The 20,801-nt window shown below is 44.9% G+C and overlaps 2 protein-coding genes across 2 annotated transcripts in view; one reads left to right on the top strand and one right to left on the bottom strand.

Annotated features, from left to right (window-relative positions):
* Fancd2 (Fanconi anemia complementation group D2) overlaps positions 1-4,811 on the bottom strand; it is a 92,407-nt gene extending 87,596 nt beyond the window's left edge. Inside the window, exons 1-7 of the mRNA XM_077698066.1 lie at positions 4,682-4,811; positions 4,518-4,598; positions 3,115-3,240; positions 2,460-2,527; positions 2,276-2,328; positions 1,431-1,475; positions 511-571 (exon numbers count right to left, since the gene is read on the bottom strand). Coding sequence (XP_077554192.1) covers positions 511-571; positions 1,431-1,475; positions 2,276-2,328; positions 2,460-2,527; positions 3,115-3,240; positions 4,518-4,598; positions 4,682-4,721 — 474 coding nt within the window. The 5' untranslated portion in view covers positions 4,722-4,811. The remainder of the gene's footprint in view (positions 1-510; positions 572-1,430; positions 1,476-2,275; positions 2,329-2,459; positions 2,528-3,114; positions 3,241-4,517; positions 4,599-4,681) is intronic.
* Positions 4,812-4,961: 150 nt separating this feature from the next.
* Positions 4,962-14,249, top strand: LOC144169064 (ADP-ribose pyrophosphatase, mitochondrial). Its single transcript, XM_077698065.1, has 6 exons — positions 4,962-5,100; positions 5,203-5,390; positions 7,726-7,905; positions 10,014-10,125; positions 11,378-11,521; positions 13,780-14,249. The coding sequence occupies exons 1-6, from the start codon at positions 5,059-5,061 to the stop codon at positions 14,008-14,010; spliced, it is 897 nt and encodes a 298-aa protein (XP_077554191.1). The 5' UTR covers positions 4,962-5,058; the 3' UTR covers positions 14,011-14,249.
* The last annotated feature ends 6,552 nt before the right edge of the window (positions 14,250-20,801 follow it).

Below are 20,801 nucleotides of genomic sequence, written 5' to 3'. Positions count from 1 at the left end.
CAATGATTGCCACTCTGGGCACCAAAACGCACAAAGAACAAACTACAAAAAGAAAAAAATACATTCCAATACACCAAGGTCCCAACGGAAGAGTTCTACAGTTTTTAATTCTGTTTGGCTTCTTTGAAAGCCAAGCTAAATTCGAAGCAGTGGGATGCCACATAAGAAGCTTTAATTGATTTTTGTGTGTTTCAATTGATGTGACACAATCAGGCAGACCCCTGGATGAAATGTTAGCCTGTCAGAAAGAACCAACCAGGCCAGCATGCATGCATGCATCTCATGCGTGCATCTCGAACCAACATGCATGCATCTCGACTCCAGCATTCAGCCATTCAGAAGAGATACAAGACAAAGAGTACCAAAGTTTCCAGTGCAAAGTGAGCTTCCCATGATCCTTAACCTCCCCCCTTTTCGAATAAGACATAACACAGTGTTAATTAAAATGAACTAAAACAACCTTGCAATTTCTTTCCGTAGCGAGACGACCTATTTAGGAGAACAACACACCTGAAGTGGTTGTACTCGAAGCAGCAGACGGAATACGGTGTCCTGGTTCTTTGGCGCATCGCTGAAAAGACCAGTCGAAAAACAAAGTTCAGTCTTTTCCGCAAATTATTGCAGCTGTTCAGCACACACGGCCAAAATCACCCACTTTCATAACACGCTAACCCACTTGAACCATTAGCTAACAGAAGGGTAGTCTGGTCGAGATATTTCAAGAAGTAAAACCTGGCGCGAACTTGCATAGAACCCCACAATTTTTTTTTCAACACCTAGCCAAAGGTTTAGACCCGCAACACAAGGCAAAGTGAATTTCTCCTCGCAACTGTCATTGACAACTCAGTGACGACTCCTTCAGTTACACAGCTATAGCACCATCCACAATTGTTTTGAGCAAGGAAAGCCACAGTGGCATCAAGCTAGCAAGAAAAAAAATAATAAAGTAGGAAATATAAAACAAAACCACTTAGCAACAACAACAAAGCTTTGGAATAACAGTTTGGGGACTCACAACAGCTTCCTTATGAATCAAAAATGGCTCAAGCAATTCTGCCTTAATGAGCTTAGCCTTTATCTTTTGCCATCATTTGCTTGACTCCATACCATGCAGTTTGGGACTCTTATAAACAAAGTAAGAAGCATAAGCAGATACACCAGGTCACTTCCCTACTATCAATTAGGAAAAAAAATTAACATAATTAGAGTTGTCTGATAACTAAGCAATGCAATTATTTCACAGTAAGAGAAGGAGCGGGACAGTTATGCGATTTCTTACGCACAATGTGGGGGGAAAAAAAACACAATTTGAGGGAAAGCAGCTTGTGGTTGCTAATTGTTTCCCCATATACTAGATCTGAAAACTTGTATGAATGTGTGTGAAAAACAAGACATGTTCATTGTGTCTGCAAAATCCAGAGTCCTCTTACCCATCACTGGCGTCTTGTAGAGTCACAGAAAGTGCCTTGTTCAGCCTGCGGGAGCAAGGGAAGGGAGAACTCAGGAGCAGGGTTTCGGAACCTCTGCAGCAGAAACTCAGACGAAAGGCTGGTTCTGGTACGACAAAATTCAGGCTACTTTGAATTTGTCAAGAAACTATGCGCAAGAACAGAACGCAGCTGCAGCAACCCAGTGGCATGCTAACATAAACGCAAAAGCCCTAAAAACTGCCCTCTTTCCAACACTAAAACTTGTACTTGACAAGTACACAATCTGAGCAACCTGCCACACATAGCAAAAACTCTTTTGTACAGCAAGCTGTGCCCAGTGCTAACTGGGAGCTTGGCGGTAATGTAATCGCTTAATTTCTTTCACACGAAAACACCGAAACAACGCTGTAAGGTATTGCAATGTTTTAGGCAAAATTTGCGCAAAAGACGCAGCCAAAATATTCCCACCGATAGCTTGCTTTACAGTTCCATGCAAAAAGTAGCAGGAGCAGCCCAGCAAGAAGCATCCAGCCATTTTTGCATCACTATTATGCTGTGAAATAAAGCCAGGCAATTCACATCCTACATACGTACAGCTCATTAGGACAGGAGCTAGCCTCACTCCTACACTCAGAAATGTTGAAAACTACCACTCGAGTCATTACGATGGTGAATTGCAAAAGCAATGTCACCGCAAGGCAGAGTTCAAGGCCATATGCATAGTGATGAAATGTGGCGGGGAAGGCAACGAGTGGTGTTCAGGGTTTTGGGGGAGCGTGCAAAGCACCTTGGATTTGTTAAAGCCAAAACGGAAGTTGTTAGATCTGTCAGAAAGGCAGACCTACCTTTTGGCGTCATCTAAGTATTCTTTGATCTCCTTCAAGACGTCACTAACAATCTGGCGGAGAAAAAAAGATTGAAGGAAATTAGTGTAGAAGGAACAGCTGCAGAAATGGTTAAGTTAACTTAAGAATATGAAGCACTCGGGAAAAGAAGAGCTTCGTGGTATCGTAAGTGTGCAGCACTCACGTGTGGATACTCAGGATGTTCCTTCAAGTTTTTTGCGAAATCTTTGCTAAATGTGGCCGACTCCACACCTGCAGCAAAGAAAGGCCTAGCGGTACAGCACTCTGTAAACATCAGCTGTAAAAAGCACACGGAGGCTAGTACAGCTCTTGACGAGTTCATACCTAATCCTTTGCGACATGAAACAAACACATCCCGCTGGGCATGGTATGATGTAAGAATTGCACTAAAGCTATATTAACAATACAGATGAAAGCGTAACCACAGCCTGCTTACTTCTTCTTCATCAGAATTACACACATCACTTCCCTTGTCACCAACTGCTAGATACTTCTCATCTAACCTTGCCTCACCAATGAAGGCCTTCCCAAGCCTATATCCCCTCACCTGATCTAGCATGACTCTAGTCCTCCCAAATGCACAAATTGGGACACAAGTACTGAGAATAAGATAAATTCATTTCATAATATTCAATTCATAAATTCACAAGAACAAATTTAACGTATATACAGCAAGGGACCGCTTACAACAGCACCAACTTATAACAATGATGGAGTGAGGGCTGTAGCATACATCAGGGAATACGAGAATCCTCCCGCGGTGACTAAACAAGTTTATTACATGACTTTTGGACTATTCGTAGTGTCGTCGTACTCACTCATTGTGTTGTGCTTTCTGCCCGAGTTCAGGGTGAGACCGGCGCTCTTAGCAAGAGCACGAAGATAGACGCCTCCCTTGTACTCGTCATCGTCCCTGACGATACTGACGGACGTAAAAGAGCGGCCTGTGACGAAATGAGAAGAAACGCATGTATAAGGCTGCCCACAGTACCATAATGGACAAGAAGAGTGGTGCCGTACAAATTTGAATGTGCGACCTTCTTGATCCCAATAAGCCTGACCGTTTTGAAGCTCACAAGCAAGCAAAAACAAGTGGGCTACGAGCAAAACCCCTGCAACAGACCACAGAGTGGGAGCAAGCTTGCTTCGTACAGTCTCTCTGCACCGACAACTGCTGCCAAAGGTGACTATCGCGGAGACTGATTGATGTACTACATGACAGCTGGGGTTTTAGCACTAGTGCCAAAAGACACATACATTAAATGCCCCTTTATGCAAAAATAGTTACGTGAAGCAAAAAAAAAGTCCCTGGAGCACTGTCTCGGTGAATGCAGATTTAGGCACAGTTTAGATATTGGAGCAGTTTTTGTTAAATAAAGACAAGTTGCGTTTTAAAAGGCTCTGGAGCCCTTACACTGCAGTTTGGAGGAAAGCAGTTACACGCATAGGGTAGAAATCTCGTTCTTTTCCTGCTGGCTCTTGTGGTGGATACCGAAGTACGAATTGAGAGATTGCAGCAGTGTATTCGAGGCTGTTCGCGCTCGCAAATCTTTTAAAAGCTTGCAACACCCAAGGCGACACACGTACGGCCAGAATATAAACTGAAACAATGGTGAAGGAAAATTTGACGTCCACTTGAAATGCAGCCGTACGGCTACAAAGGAAACCTACGCAGGTTGCTCAGAAACTGACAGAATGTCCTTAGCAGAAACTTACTCCACCTTGGGGATTTCCCCTAAACCTGGTCGAGTGAAACAGCAGCATCGACACAGGTTTATTCAACTAAAGAAAAACAAAGAAGTCACATAAAAGGGTTGAAGTGTGGTGGTGGAGTCTAGCCAATGCTGCTATATATGCTTGTCCAACTTTTCAACATTTTCTGTAACTGTTTTTGTCAGGACAACGGTCAACCAAGCTCCAACAATCCTATCATGCGAACGCCACACGTCACAGCAAAAACAAATTCTACGTTATTTAGCAATCTCTGCTACCTACTGTAGTACAGCTGCATTCTCTACACTACAAATTTGCCGACAACTAATCCTGACAATTTGGTTGCGATTACTGCACAATCTGTTACACGATGCCGAATGTTGTCACATGAATTCAAGCAGAGTAAAGTTTGTCGTATCTTAGAATGTCGCGCGAACGCAAGGTCATATGCGGTAATAGTAACACCGAAATGCCAAGCTGTAATTAAAAAACGGACGACGAAACTCACCGCGCTGAGATCTGACCGAAACCTCCGACACATGATCTGCAGAAACGACTTGCCGCCCGCCTTGTGATGGTGCATTTTTCTCTGAAAGAAATTGACACTTCAGCAAGCTCCTCACGTAAAAATTATGTCACGAACTACAATTAAACAACCGTAAAATGACTCACCTTTACGAGCCTTCGATGAAATGCGAGACGCTTTCGACATGATCGCGAAGTTTTCGCGCCTTTTTAAATCGAGGGACTTGTCTCAACTTGTCGGCTTTCAGTGCTTTCGGTTTCGTGCAACTCGTACAAATTCGGCGTATTTTAAAAAAATGCGGATTAATCCTTTATATTTTGTGGTTACAAAAACTAAAAGTTTTACAAAAAAAAATAGAAATTTCTCAAAAAGTTTTGATTTGGTCGCTGTACACATTTTTTCTTCCTTTTTTCCGGCCGATGGCTCGAAGCCAACGAAAGTCAAAAGGCAACTGTCGAAAGCGGGCTGAGTGAATGATCACAAATTTTCGGAAGTGACTGATCGCAAGTAAAATGAACGTTTGATGTCCCCGAAGAGCTTGCTGAAGACTTTCTTCTACTTTTCTGTACGCGCTCTTATCTATTCGTTTGAGCGCGCATTCCCTTTACCGTCTGGACACTCGATATTTATATATCCACCCTTATCGGCCCTTTCCGCGTTTTCGCAGGCGTTGGGAGCGAGGGCGATGCGGGTGCACACGAAATGCCGAGGTGCCGCCTATCCTGGGACAGACGTGCAGCGCTTGCACGTGCCGGACGACAAGGTGGCTTGGACCACGCAGTGGGACGAATACGAGCCACCTTCTTACAGCATACCCGGCCTTGCGTCCAAGCCCTGGGCCGACCCAGAGATCGGGTAGGCGGGGCTCGAATTATATCCTCATTGCACGTTGCGAAAAACTTGAAAATAGCGCAAATTTATGTGCGGCCAACTTTGCTGCATTATCTGGTCATTCACCTTCGTGCCCTACAAAATTTCAGATATGGTAAGTGCAGGGAGTTGATTTCGGGCTCTGCTTGGAGCAAAAACATTCCTCATGACTGTCATTTTCAGGCAGCTCTAATTCCTCTAAAAGCACTTTCATGAGTGGTAGCCTTATGTTCCTTAATAAAACACATTGTTTAGCAAGTTGGTGCACACTTGTACAGTAACAGCTCGTTAATTCAAACTTCAAGGGGATGCTCTCTCAGTTCGAACTAACGAAAGTGAACCATAACAACAGCACAGTCGGCAAAACGCTCGAGCGGCGTGCTCCGGACTGCGAGGGAGGCACCTAGTGATAATGCCGGGTTTGAGACCGGTAGAATTTGAGCATGCGTGACCCATATGAGCGCGATGGCTGTGGCCCTTCTCACTGTGTCCGCCACCTTGGCTTCTGCACCTACTGTCACCCTGACAAGCACTGCAAGCCTGCGCTTCCGGGCCGGGAAACCACTGGGAAGCAACAGTGGAGATTACCCGCCTCAGCTCGTGCTGTGCGAGTTTTCCGTCCGAAATAGCTTTGGCACACAGCTGTTCATTGCATCATTGTTCTGCCAATACGCTGCATGAGTACCGCGTGCACCACTATCCTGTTTCTGCATTCGGCTTTGCACGTCACTGCCGACGGGCTGACGCCGCAATACTTAATGCACTGTGCAAGTGATCATGGACCGATATCTAGTCACTCTAGAACACCGGCCGTGATGCGTTTTTGGCAATTGTTGTTCATTCTATCGCATACAGAGAAAAATTCCTTGTATAAATTGCGTAGGGCACAGCGAAAATTAAGCATTGCATATAGTTGAACGCAGCCAACGCTGTACTAACACTTGCTAATCTCCACTTTTGTTTCCCAGCCTGGAAGCGTAGGCAGCGCTTCTCGCGGCGAAAGAAGGTGTGGAAGCCAAGGCGACAGGCACAGCGGCAAAGCAAACAGCCATCACGCTGATGTGAGGCATGCATGCTCACATTCTACCAGTCTCAAACCAGGTTTTATCACTACATGTCTCCTGCTCAGTCAGGAGCACGCCGCTCGAGCGTTATCGACAAGCGTTTTGCCGACTGTACACTGCAATTCTGAAGTACTAGTAGCGCATGTCAACACTTTGCTGCATGAAAAAGGCCGTGACTGCAGTCGGCCTTTTGTCCCTAAAGGTGACAGCTAGCACCTTTGGCTCTAGCAAATGAATGCAGCAAAAAGCCTTGCCTGTGCCTCCTTGAAAACTGAAGAACAAACAGGTGGCATTCCATCCGGCCATCACTCCTGAGCGGGCGGTGCACTATGCTTCGTCCTTGTCCGTCTTGTCGTCATTGTCAGCTACAGGTTCTGCACCTCTGTCCTTATGGTGCTCTCGTCTGTCAGTGCACCATTCACACCAGTGTATTCGCGTCCCCATCGACATAGTTCACAAAGAAGGCATCTTCCAAAACGTCCACCATATGGGATTTAGATTGGTTTTACCTTATTTTAGCCCGGTGTGAAAACATAGGGTGCGTCTCTCTCGTGTGCCAGGTGCCAAGGCACTGGCGCAGCAATGCGTAGTTGGAATTATCCATGGCGGAACCTACGGAGGTTTGGATTAACAGCCTTTTTAATATACACAGACTTTATGATAGAGCTTGGCCGGATCAAATTGTGCAGTTGGAATTATCCATGGATTCGAATCATTGAAGTTTGAATTAACGAGCTTTCACTGCACGAAACACGACGGCCCGGAAGAAGCATTATGGGGCAGTAAGGGCACGTCCGTGAATGACGGGAACGCAAGCATGACTTGTCTATAAGCAGCAAAATGCACGCGTTTATTTGCACATTGCGAAGCGTGCAAATGTGAGCCCTTCGTTGAGCAGATTAAAATTATTGGCAGAAGTGAGAACACTATGGCCCGAGAATTGTTAGAAGCACATTGTATCAAGAAATAGGGTGAACAGTGCATTAGCACCACATCCGTGTTCCTACACGGCAGTGAGTTAGCAGTTTTTCGAAGGTTCACTTGGAATGTGCTCGTTTCACCTTTTTAGTCTATGCATCCAACTGCACATGCCCCCTGCATAAACGGTTGTAGTTATATGTGACAGTGCTTCCAGTAAACTTAGTTTAGTTGAGGCGCTTGTTCCATCGAGCTTCTTCTGTGTTCAATGTGCTCTTCTGTGTTTAATTTTCTGAACCTTATGGGCCTGTGCTTTTGTTCCATGTATTCTGTTGCAGGGCCAATTTCTGCCCTTCGTGGAACTCCCTGGACGGCAGTGTGGATCGAAGGAGCCACGAGGGGCCGTACGCCGTAGTGAACGGCAGGCCACAGAATCCGCACGGACGTACCGGTCTGTCGGGAAGAGGCCGCCTGGGACGCTGGGGGCCCAACCACGCCGCTGATCCGCTTGTCACCAGGTGCGTCTGTTTGGGAACACCATAATGGGAGCGCTTTGCATGGGCCTGGTCGGGCAACCACCTTGCCTGCTTGAGGTGGACACTGGTCTTGAGGACATCTTTGTTATTTTTTAACCCGTGTGCTTGAGATTTACACATGAAGTGTATTTTGACATCCTGAGGACAAATATGCAGCCAGTTTTTGTCTATGTGGTGTAAGTTCAGAGTTGTGCGCAGTGTTATGCCATTCCTCTTTGGGCAATTTTTTCATTAAAACTGTAACACTTTTTATCCCTTCGTGCTCTTGAAGGACCAGGGAGTGCAACTATACCACATTAGTAATTTTAGCATTGTATCTGCAATTGCTGTAAACTTATTAAATGTCAGGTCATCAATTGCCAATGTTTTTGTAAAATGAAGTGCATAATACCTCGTGCTAGTAAAAAGAAAGTCCATATTTTTGTGGTTCTATTGCATTGTTCAGTTCATAAGCCTTCGAATGCAGCAAAAGTGATACAAATCAGACTAGTACATCCGAAGATATTGTACCTGACAGTTAACCTCGTGCGAAAAAAGTTAATCCTGAGTAAACAAGGCACAAAGTTTGGAAACATAGGGAGAATGGTCATTTAGGCGACTTTGAATAGTGACAGCTCATAAGTTCTTACAGTACAGCTATAATATTTTGCAGGCACACTATTTGGGGCCTGTAGACTGTAAATAAAATTAATACAGGACATTGGTTTTTTGCCAAATTTTCGGCGCTCAAGACCAGTGTCCCGCCTTAATTGAAAATACCTGGGCCAGTTTTGAGACAGTTCATGGGTCAACTAAGAAAACGACTTGTACGCAAATGGTGTTTAATCACTAGGTTGGTAGATTTATGCCATATCCCTCAGTTACGCTATAGTCTGGTACAAGGAATGGCAACGGTACATTCATGATTAACCAGCGCAACTAAACGGGACTAGAGAGGAGTACACAACACGAGCGCAACGGTACATTGTGTGTGTCACTCCTCTGAGCAAAAAGCTGGTCATGTCAACGGGTGTGACCTTTCAACAAAGATTGTGGCTAATGCGCGAGATTATCTGCTTTTCTTGCTGAGTTTGTGTTTAAGAATTTACACTCATGAGAATATTGTGTGTGGTAGTTTTTCTTTTGCTCCTGCTTTTATTTTGTGATTCCCAAACTGCCCGCACTAGTAGGCGCTTCATGCTGTGCAGAGGAACAGCCGGTTGCGGTGATAAGGCCCAGGGGCAACTTCCATTGCGAGCAGCATGAGCTGAGGCATACTTTCCCTTGTCTTTCTTCAGTGGATGTTGCAATGCACAGAGCGTTGTCTTTGAATCATCAGTGATTTCGACTGATTTGGCTTTAGAAAATGGGCGTAATGTAGTGCTGTAAGTCGGGTGATTTCATGTGGTAATGGATTCAAGTGACTCCCAAAAAGAGACATTTCCCTTGCTGCCTCAGTGAGACAGTTACACTGAATTTACTTGACCAGAATTTAGTGCACCAAGTTTACCCATTGCAAGGTGCAGCAGGGCTAGCTCAAGCCCACAAGTTGAAGCGTAATGAGGATTTCTTAAGGATTGACTGCTTTGGCAAACCTCAGCCTTGCCGCAAAGTTGCAATTCCACTATTGCTTTCGGTAAGCGTTTTGCCAAAGGCAACTGCACTTTCAGGTCTCACGCCACATGACCATGGTGTATGTAACCGAACTGCAGGCACCTCTGGATGCTTTCTGTGGTAGCAACAACAGGCCTGTTGTCCACTCCGCGGCAGTGCTGCCTGGTGTGGCATTTGCTTTTGTTGCACGTTGCTCTGAGAATTCACTTCAGTTTTCAATGCTGATCAGCCAAGTGCTGTGGCTAAACATTGCAGTGTAGTTAAGCAACCAGCTCAGACGTTTTCTTCTTTTTTTTTTTTTTTTTCGTCTTCTTTCTACATATTGTGACAGAACTCTTGCACCATTTCGCATGGTAAAGCATTGGATCACCTGGTGGTCAATCCCTTGCACTCTTCCTGCCTGTCACGCCTGCCTCGTAACAATATGTATATTTTTTTCAGCCACCAGCTCAGGTGCCAACTGTCTTCCTCTACCCTCCGATTTTTTTCCATCCCAGGTGGAAGCGAGATGCGGGGGGCAGTGTGGTTGTGAGCAGCTGCAGCCATCTGCCGGTGCTGCAGTTTGTAGCCATTGCCAGGAGGGACTCGGGCGAATGGGCCATTCCCGGGGTGAGTTTGTGTCGCTCTTGCTGGCAAAGGAGCTGTCTTCGATGGACAATTCCATTTGCAGTGTGGCTGCGTAATAAATGGCTGCATTTATGAGTGCGTGCCCTTAGTAAGCACACGTGCACTTGGAAGCCGCATCAAACGAGTAGCATGAAAATTTCACATGGACCATCCAGCTGTCATATGCTAAGTAAGGGACCGCACATGCCTTCATGGAGCATCGTAATCATCATAAGCAATAATGGGAGAAACGTGCTACTTGCATATGTGACAAGGAGTGCTGATAGGTCGAGAACAATCTCGTGTTTACTTTGAATATACGGCCCACAGGAGCTGCACTTGTGTGCCTTTAGGGTCAGCCCATTTCGCCTGTGATGGCGAAATGGGCTGACACTACTCTGGCAGGATACGATCCGAGATGTAGCAAGAGGCCGATGGATGGCGCTACTTGTGCATAAGAATGAACACAGCACCGATCGCTAGAATGACTAGCAACGTGAAAATATGGTTCCACATGCGAGAAAGGGGATGACAGTGCGGTGAGCAACTGGCGGTGGCCACTCGCTAGCTGCTGCTTGCGCGCATAGCGGGCCACTGCACATAGCTTGTTACCGCCTGTGCGAATGTAAAAACTAAGTTACACATGCGAGGAAGGGGATGATGGTGTGTTGAAAAATTGTGCTAGGAATTGTGACTAGCGCTGGTAGTGAAAGCGGCGAACAATATTTGCACAACTTCCCTGCATCCGAGGAACACAAGTCAGCCATGAGCCGTTGGGGGGAACCTCTTTCTAAAGCTCGCCACGAGCGAACTTGTTGCATTTATACTTTCTAAGGAAAGATTGTGTGAGTCTTGCATTCACCAGAGGACTTTCTGGCCCGTACCTGAACGGGAACAGAACGAGCTCTCCAGGCCGAGCGGTCACCACAGCGCCGGCACTTCCGATAATGACGTCATCTGCCGCCAGCCAATCGCGAAAGGCAGCCAGGGCTCTTGCCGTGCCCCTGGGCAGGGGTCGTTTGTTTTGACAAAAAAAAAGATCGTTTGGGGGTATTTGCACATAAAATAAACATGTTTTTCAAATTCAGCATCAAGAAAACCATAAAATAATGCCCCCATCAAAATTTTTTTGAAGAGCTCCTCACCAGCCCTTTAACCGAGTCCTGTAAGCTCCTCCTACCTCCACAAGTGCCACAACATATGGAGGTTTTGTGCGGTTTTAAACTTCCTCCTCCTTCCCCTCCCTTCCCGGCAGGGAATGGTGGATCCTGGGGAGCTGGTGAGCACCACCCTGCGGAGGGAGTTTTGCGAGGAGGCCATGAACAGCCTGTGCCTCAAGGAGCCCGACAGGCGCAGACTCGAGGAGTCCCTCGAGGCGTTCTTCAGCAAGGGGGTCGAGGTGAGGGCACCGTCTTGGACAAGCATCATGCTGTTGTGAAAGAGAGCTTGGAAACTTGCACTGTACTCGCTTTGCGCCATTGCGCAGAGAGCACTCAAAGTAGTAGAGATAAGTTGCACGCGGAAGTTGCTCCGCCTTACAGCGACACTAAGGCTGAATTATTGTTTTATCTGAAAGATCGCACTGTTTAAGGCTGTTTCGGCTTTTTGTTCAATGGCAAATGCTGCTCTTATTGAGTAGAGATAAATAATTAAAGGTGTTATTTCTCTCTCATTTCATTTCTTTTCTATTTCTTGTGGGACAAAATAATAAAATATCCCGTCAGACATTATGAAGTGGGACCACCGGCTACTAGGTCATTGAAAGCATTTCCAGCAGGGAGCGTGCTGCCACCTAGGAGAAGCAGTAGAGACCGCTTGCACAATTTCACAGCATGCAGCTGGACGCATTCTTTAGCTGATCACCCTAGTAATCCCAGAAAGAGAGAGTGGCCAGAGTCGTGCCACTTGTTGTCATGTGTACATAAACACATACAGTGAAATGAGGCAATAACTCTTGCGTTCACTCGCATAGGTTAGTAAAAGAACCTGGAAACGCGTAATCGCGGCAGGAAATTTCGCATTCATTCATTTTATATTTACACGTACCTGTTTTCATGTTTGTTTCAGGAAACTTGGAGATCCTCCAAGCTACACCATCGTGTTTCACCATTGTTTACTTGTGGCATCACAAATCATAGTACGGGAAAGCGTATGGGGCAGCAATGCCCATTTTAACGCTTTCAGTATTTTCTGGATTAGTAAATAGCTGCTGTTGCTACAAGTGATACACTCGCATTCACAGTACTGTAGTCTACCAATAGAGCAAAACTTGTTTCTACACTGCAGTACATGTCCAAAACCGCTGTAAGTCATCGAGTGCTACAGAATTTTGCAAAGCGAAACGAAATGTTTTAGCAAATCCTTCCCTAGCCAGCCAAGAGTCATTTAGTCAAAGCCAAACTTTAGTAGGAGCAGCAGTGGACCGTTGAGGTTGCAGAATCAGGTAGCTGATAAAACTGCAGATTCTGTCAGAATTTCAGAGTTTTAATGGGGACCCACAGGGGCTAGCTCTGAAGACAGCAGGAAAGGTTCTGTTTAATAAATTCAACAAATCTCATTATCACCATAAGGAGCAAATCACATTTTTGTCCCCATTTTCTCTTTTCAACGCTGTTGAGTACTTTTCTCTATTTGGGAACAGGTGGCAGCTGCGGCCAACTGCAATAAATTTTAAAACTTTTACTGACCCGAACTTCAAGGAAGCCAGGAAATTTTCACATTCCCATGAGTTGTTCAATATGCATTGGTAATGGGGAAAGGGTTAAAAATTTATCTGGCATGTCCAAGCTATTGGTATCAGGAATGATTCTGAAGAACTGCGAGCTGGGCGTGTTGGTACATGTTCATGGTGGGAAAAGCGCTACAGCGACGAGGACAAGCAAGTACACGGGACAAAGCGCTACTAGCAACTGAAAAATTTATTACTGGAAAAACATACATATATACAAGGAATAAACGCCACAGTCATAACTTCAAATTTCACAATCTACCATCTGAAAAGACCAAGGCGCACCAACAACCACACATTTTATACATATTCAAACCGCACGTGTGCTGACAAGAAAGGCGCCACACACTTTATCAACCCTGATTTAAAAAGGCATACTCAATGTCAGACAGCAAGACCGATGGTTGGCTGACATATTCATTCCCTTCTTTCTTTATACGGAAAGCTTCTATTATTTCTCTTGTTAGTCGTTTTTTGTGTTTATCAACAAAACGTATCTCATAGTTTTGGGCGGCATTTGCAGACTCTGCAATGAACGGCTAAATGTGAATACGGTGACCCTTTTAGCGAGCTCTGATGTTCGCAAAGGCGTACGTTCAGGCATCGGCCAGTCTGCCCTACGTATTTCTTTCCATACATTAATGGAATACTGTATGCTACGTCTTTTTTGCACTCTAAAAACTTCGTGCCGTGTTTCCTACCACATCCCTTCTTCCTTGTCGCTTTCTTTTCTGCCACCCTTTGCACCGCTGGGCAAATTTCCAGTAATAAATTTTTCAGTTGCTAGTAGCGCTTTGTCTTGTGTACTTGCTTGTCCTCGTCGCTGTAGCACTTTTCCCACCATAAGGAATGATTCTGCTTCAGCCAAGACATCGAACAATGTTGTGGTCAAATTGTCGCTCCAGTGAAATTGTTCCCTTGCCTCGCAGGTGTACAAGGGCTACGTAGACGACCCACGAAACACAGACAATGCGTGGATGGAGACGGTGGCGTACAATTTTCACGACGACAGTGGCGACATTGTGGGACAGTTCTCGCTCGAAGCTGGTGACGATGCAGCCAAGGTCAGGTGGGCAGACATCGACAAGGAACTCCGCCTCTACGCGAGCCACTCGGACTTGGTCCACAAAGTGGTTCAGCGCCTCAAGGCCCACTGGTGAAGTACTGTGCGTAACTGTTCAGACTGACGCCACAGAAAGTGCGATTTTTTTTCCATTCGTGCGAACGTGCAGCAGTGTAGTGCTGGGAGCTGTGTTTAAACTGCTACGCATTTTTTGTTGAAGCATTGTAATATATGAAAGCGAATACGATATTGACAAGCTTCCATTGCCTGGGCCAAATTTAGTAGTGGAACCAGGTTTATTTGTGTCTAAGTAAATAAAGCCTTCTCTGCGAGTTGCTTGAGGACTTATTTTTCTTATTCTTCACATCTTGGTTGAATCGTGGATGCCATATGGTTTTCTGCGCACATTAGGCCACTTTTTGAAACAAAAAACTGACAATAAACCATGGAAACAACCACCGTGGACAGGGATTACTGCTGCTTCCTAATAAGAGATTGGTGGATGATCACAGGAGGCATGCTGCAATGTTCAGTGGCTGATAAATTTTCGCTTAAGTTGAAAATTTTGTCTGACAGAGTCACTAAATGTAGCACCAAACTTTGCATGACAATCGATTGATTTAAAGAGTTCCAGAAATAAAGTGATGAGGGGGTTTTTGCTGTAAAGTTGTCTTTGCCTTAAAGCGCACTGCCAGGTTTTCCCAAGAGCAAGCACATTAATCTTCTTGGCCAATCTCGCATCAACAACAGCAGCGGCAATGTGGCAGTATTTAGCTAGTCGGTCGGTCAGCAGCAAGGGTATGTGCCAATGCTTTGCTGCAAAGCACTTCGTGATGCTTAGCAACCAGTGTGTCGAACTGGGATTTTTTTCTCGTTCGGTTCGGGTTCGGGTTCAAGCCTTCCGAGTTCAGTTCCGGGTTCGGCTGCGAAGCACCTTTTCATTCTGGTTGGAACCGGTTCAAACAGGTTCTAAAGGGTTTGGAAAAAAGAACGAGTTTCTTTTTTGTTTAATTTTTTTAGTGCTGCGTTTTTATTCCTCGAAGTTGCTATAAAAACAAATTCTTAATGTAGGTTTCTTTGTGCAGATGTTTTGAATTGGCAAACTTCAATGTTCACCATGTGAAGGGAACAATCACAACACTGACTGAACTGAAACAAAAGGTTCGCAGGGACACTTAAGGCTGCTTATGTCTGTTACTCTTTACTATGTGTGCTAAGCATTACTCTTTGTTTCCGCCAGTTTATTTTCTAATAATTCAGTTTAGTACATTTACATAATTTAATTTAATTTTATTCTGGCTCATAAACCCGCAGTTTAACACCCCGCAGTTGTTTTGTTGAAAAAAAAAAAAAGGCTGACCATTGAAATACCCCCTAATGCAAAATTTGAGCACAGCGCAAACTGCAGTCTTCTCGGCAACAACGCATAGGCGTTGCATCTCGGGAAGTGATCGCATCATCAGCGAACGAGCGGTAGCACGCACTATGTATTCGCTTGCGTTATATCGTAGCGCATCCGCCGGGGAGCATGTCTCACGTGGCCTCGGCATACCTCCCTCCCCCTCACACTTTCTTCATGCTTTCATCTTCTGCTTTCCTGCGCACTCTATTTTTGATGGCCTCTGCGTTCTCCTGGTTACAACAAGGACCACGCTGAGGGGCTACGTGAAGCCACAGGAGCGGGTGCTTAAAAGCTGCGCTCTAAATCATGACTCGACCTAGTCGCTGGGGTGCCACCTTGTGATGCACTCCCCTCTCCGACCAGTGATGGGTCGAACCTCGTTTCCAAACTATGCAGTCCTTGCCGCAGTCTTCTCGCAAGCAGGCATGTAGCCTTCTGGCCAGGCAGCGCCCCGGTGCCACCAACGTTGCCGTCATTTCGGGCAATTTTTTAATCATCTACCTATGATATTGCCGTGAACCGTGCGTTGTGTTTATTTGTGTTTTGCTTTTACCGCCCGGCTGCGCCGGTGTTATCTCTGTACCAAGGGAAGCGCCTGTTCCACTCTTTCTTTCTGTGCCGCATGTGTTATCTGTTCTGATAGGGAGAGAATTCCGATCTAACGTGAACAGCCCAGCACAATCTTCTTGGATCTACAATGTTCGAGATGTGAATCGACGGTTCGAGAACCACGCGCGCTGAAAGATAAAAAGCCTGCAGAGCAGAAGCCAGGGTATTCGACTCGCCGTAGCTCGCATGCGTACGTCACTTTGTTGACTGCTGCTTCGCCGCCTCTGTATTCTTTGAGTTGTTAGGGGAGCACAAGTTCGCTCCAATAAACGTGTTTTCCTCGAAGACAACTGCGTCGTCTGTGGCATCGTGACAATATACTTGAATACTTTTTGTCCCTTCGTGCTCTAGAAGGACCAGGGTGTGCAACTATACCAGAGCAGTAATTTTATCATTGTTTCTGCAATTTCTGTAGATTTATTTAATGTCAGGTCAGCAGTTATCGATGTTTGCATAAAACAGACTGCATAAAAAGTTGTACTAGCATAAAGAAATGCTATATTATCGTGGTTTTATTGCACTGTTCAGTTCTTAAGCTTTCAAATGAAGTAAGAATTATTTGAATCCGACCAGTACATCCCAAGATATTGTACCCGACAGTTGACCTTGTGGGAAAAAAAAATGGTTCAGAGAAAACAAGGAACAAAGTTTGGGAATGCAGGAGAAAATGGCCATTTAGCCAACTTCAAATGGCGACAGCTTAGTAAATACCTATGGTACAGCTATAATATTTTGCAGGTCCATTCTATGAGACCTGTAGACTGCAAAAAAAAAATTACTACAGAAAATTGATTTTTTGGCAAATTTTTGGTCCTCAAGACCAGTGTCCCCCCTTTAAAGGAAGACTTGGGCTAGATGGGCTGGGCAACCAGAGTAACAGAATGGTCATTGAAAGACAGGACTAGAATTTAACGAAGACAACTCAATGAAAGGATGAAATCGGGCAGCAAAGGGGGGACTAGTGCCTTGCAAGACAGGAACGACTGAAGGAGCGTGGCAGAGGCCTTCCTCCTGCAATGGACACAAGGGGGCTGATGATGATGACTTCAGAAGCATACCTCGGCAAAGTTGGCGCGGCTCACTCAAACTCACTCACAATTTTTTTTTTCGAATCACCACTCACTCAAACTCAGACTCAATGCTGAGCAGCACATCTGCGCTCACTCAAACTCAAACTCACATTGAGCTCAAAACTCAGAACTCACTCGGACTCAAAACTCAAAATGTACTCAGAACTCAAAATGTACTCAAACTCAAAATGTAATCAAAACTCAAAATGTACTCAAAGTCAAAATGTACTCAAACTCAATTTGGACTCAAAACTCAAAACGTACTCAAACTCAAAGTGTACTCAAACTCAAAATGGACTCAAAACTCAAAATGTACTCAAACTCAAAATGAACTCAAAACTCAAAATGGACTCAAAACTCAAAATGTACTCAAACTCAAAGTGAACTCAAACTCAAAATGGACTCAAAACTCAAAATGTACTCAAACTCAAAATGAACTCCAAACTCAAAATGGGCTCAAAACTCAAAATGTACTCAAACTCAAAGTGCACTCAATACTCAAAATGTACTCAAACCTCAAAATGTACTCAAACTCAAAATGGACTCAAAACTCAAAATGGACTCAGAACTCAAAATGGGCTAAGAACTCAAAATGAATTCAGAACTCACATGGCCTCACAGAGATTGAGACAGTCAGAGAGTGAGAGTGAGAGTTTGAGAGTGTGAGATTGAGATTGTGAGAGTGAGAGTGTGAGTGAGAGTGTGAGTGTGACTGAGTGAGAGTGTGAGTGAGAGTGGGAGTGGGTGTGAGAGTGAGTGTGAGTGAGAGTGGGAGTGTGAGTGAGAGTGTGAGTGAGTGAGAGTGTGAGTGAGTGTGAGTGAGAGTGTGAGTGTGGCTGAGTGAGAGTGAGAGTGGGTGTGAGTGTGAGTGAGAGTGAGAGTGTGATTGTGAGTGAGAGTGAGATTGTAAGTGTGAGTGAGAGTGTGAGTGTGTGAGTGTGAGTGTGACTGAGTGAGAGTGAGAGTGAGTGAGAGTGGGAGTGGGTGTGAGTGAGTGAGAGTGTGAGTGAGTGAGAGTGTGAGTGTGAGTGTGAATGTGAGAGTGAGTGAGAGTGTGAGTGAGAGTGAGAGTGTGTACCTTTTGCTGTATACCTTTTGCGATATCCTCATAATTATAACCAGAAAGCATTTTCATATTTGTCCCACGTGACCCCCTCGACGAGACCTTTAATTTGATACCCCACACACCCTAGCAGGGTCATATGGAATTCATACCAGTCAAACTTACCATGACTCATGACTGTAACCAGGACGCATTATTTAGGTGTCCGACATGATTCCCCTAACTGGAACCTTCAATTTGACGCCCCACATGCTTCAGCAGCCTCACCTTGAATTTAACCCCATCTATGACTCATAATGACCATCTCATGATTCGAACTACGAAGCCTTTTTTTATTTGTACCACGTGATTCCCCTCTTCAAGACCGTAAATTTGATACCCTACACTCCCTAGCGGGGTCACTTCGAATTTTACCCCAATATAAGACTCGCCATGACAATCTAATGGTTATAACCAGGAAGCATTTTTGTATTTCTCCCACGTGATTCGGCTCATCAAGACCATTGATTTGATACCCATCACATCCTAGCGGAATCAATTTGAACGTTAAATCAATCAATGACTAACCATGACTATCTCATGATATAGCCCTACCACATTTTTGTCCCACATGATTTTCCTTATCGGAACCTTCAATTTGATACCCCGGACACCCAGTGGCATCATTGTGAATTTTAACCTAATTTATGACCCATTTTGACTATGTCATGATAATAATCAGGAAGCACGTGATTACCCTCATCGAGACCTTTAATTTGATACGCCCTAGCGTCATGAACCTGAATTTTAACCGAATCTTTGATTTACCATGACTACGTCATGATATATCCATATCTCATGTTCGTGCCGAATGATTCCCACATCGAGACCTTGAATTTGATTCCCCACATGCCCTCGCAGCGTCATTTTGAATTTTAACCCAATCTATGACTCATTATGACTGCCTGATGACTACAATCAGGAAGCATTTTTTTATTTACCCCGCGTGATTCCGTTAATCCGGACCTTTCATTTGATACCTTACACGCCTTAGCCTCATCAGTTTCACTTTTCACCCAATCTAATGTGGTCATTATTCTGTCTTAAGGGGCGCTGCCCAGTCAATTCAGCTAATTCATTTGAAACAGTAGAAAGGACAGCCCCCGCCCCCATTTCCCCCCGGCTCTCACCTCTTCCTTTGTGACCCCTAGTATATCAAGCCGTTAACAGTAGCAGGCGAACAACCAGCACGCCAGCGCCGCCGTGTGCTTTCCCACCACCCTTTCCCACGCTCTTAGTGGATCCGTCAGGAGGAAAAGTTAAGACAACCCTTTTTTATGACCTCACCAGTCAATTATCACTCACGCGCCCAGCCGCGAAAATTAGGTATACAGCAAGTGCTTATGGCCATAAAAATTCAACAAGAAACTAAAAAAAATCAGACACCACCTCCCTCCCAACCGATCATGCAGATCGCGACTGGTGCCATACCCGCAGGTAACTTGAATTCCGAGCCCACAGTGACGCATGAAACTTAACAGCCAACCATAGCTGCCTGCTAGGCTACTCATATGTACTCAAAACTCCAAATGGACTTAAAACTCCTATTTACTCAGAACTCAAAATGTACTCAAAACTCAATATGTAATCAAACTCAAAATGTGCTCAAACTCAAAATGTACTCAGAACTCAAAATGGACTCAAACTCAAAATGTACTCAGAACTCAAAATGGACTCAAACTCAAAATGGACTCTAACTCAAAATGTACTCAGAACTCAAAATGAGCTCAAACTCAAATTGTACTCAGAACTCAAAATGAACTCAAACTCAAAATGGACCCAAACTCAAAATGTACTCAAAACTCAAAATGGACTCAAACTCAATCGGACTCAAACTCAGTCGTGATCACTCGGCTCAAACTTACTCAAGCTCAAACTCACCATGCCACACTAGCCTCGCGCTCACTCAAACTCAAACTCACGCGTGAGTTTGAGTCCAAATGAGTCTGAGTGAGTGGACTCATGAGTGAGTTTGCCGACCTCTGTTCAGAAGTGACCGCGCCATGTTCAGCAAGAAATTACAGACGCTGGAAGCACGTCTGGCCTACAGTCAATTATTGCTGGTCTTATTGGGTGACTTAAGTATTACTGCGCAGGTATAAAATAGTTCTTGAAGGCCAACTGCGCTCAAATTTTTCTTCACCGAATTTTGATACAAATAAGCAGTTTATGCTCTTTAAATAAACACCATGGCCTCCTAAATCTTGAGCCTCATTAGCACAGAGCACACTAGGTACCGTCGTTCAAAATAGCTCTGAGCAGACGACGTTTGCACCTGGAAAGGAGTCGCCGAAACAAGTTCCGGACGACCTGTGAAGAAGAAGAGGAACCTACCCCGTGGAGCTCGCAATTCTCAGGCAGCTTGCAGGTTGCACTGCTGAGCGAAGGGATGCGTTCACAGGGTGTTTCTCTGCTACACTGCTGTGCTGTACCGCTGCCGGCATCACGTGTAAATTTACACTAACCGCGTAGGTAGCGATATCAGCCATTTTTTTTTAATGCAATCAAAGAGATTAGAAGCCTACATGGTATGCGCGCACTTGTGATGTGGTTCTGGAATTAGCAGAACTTTTTTTACTTGCAAATATTTTTACTCCAAAAATAGCGCGAAAAGCGCACTTACATGTACTTTTATCGTTGCTATTGCATCTGTCACAGAGAAAAAGGATCTTTTATAAATTCTTGAACACTTGCACTTCCGCCTC

The sequence above is a fragment of the Haemaphysalis longicornis genome, unplaced genomic scaffold (assembly GCF_048455015.1).
Source record: "Haemaphysalis longicornis isolate Haplotype H1 unplaced genomic scaffold, Haemaphysalis longicornis Haplotype H1 scaffold_2, whole genome shotgun sequence".
In the NCBI taxonomy this organism is placed as follows: Eukaryota; Metazoa; Arthropoda; class Arachnida; order Ixodida; family Ixodidae; genus Haemaphysalis; species Haemaphysalis longicornis.
Note: the sequence above shows the minus strand (reverse complement) of the source record. Positions and strands in the feature narration are given on the sequence as shown.

Bases quoted from the DNA above. Each gene is read 5' to 3' on its own strand.
- LOC144169064 (XM_077698065.1), top strand. From the start codon at position 5,059: ATGTCCCCGAAGAGCTTGCTGAAGACTTTCTTCTACTTTTCT. The intron at 10,126-11,377 runs GTGAGTTTGTGT...CCTTCCCGGCAG, and splicing joins GCGAATGGGCCATTCCCGGG to GGAATGGTGGATCCTGGGGA. The intron at 11,522-13,779 runs GTGAGGGCACCG...CTTGCCTCGCAG, and splicing joins TCTTCAGCAAGGGGGTCGAG to GTGTACAAGGGCTACGTAGA.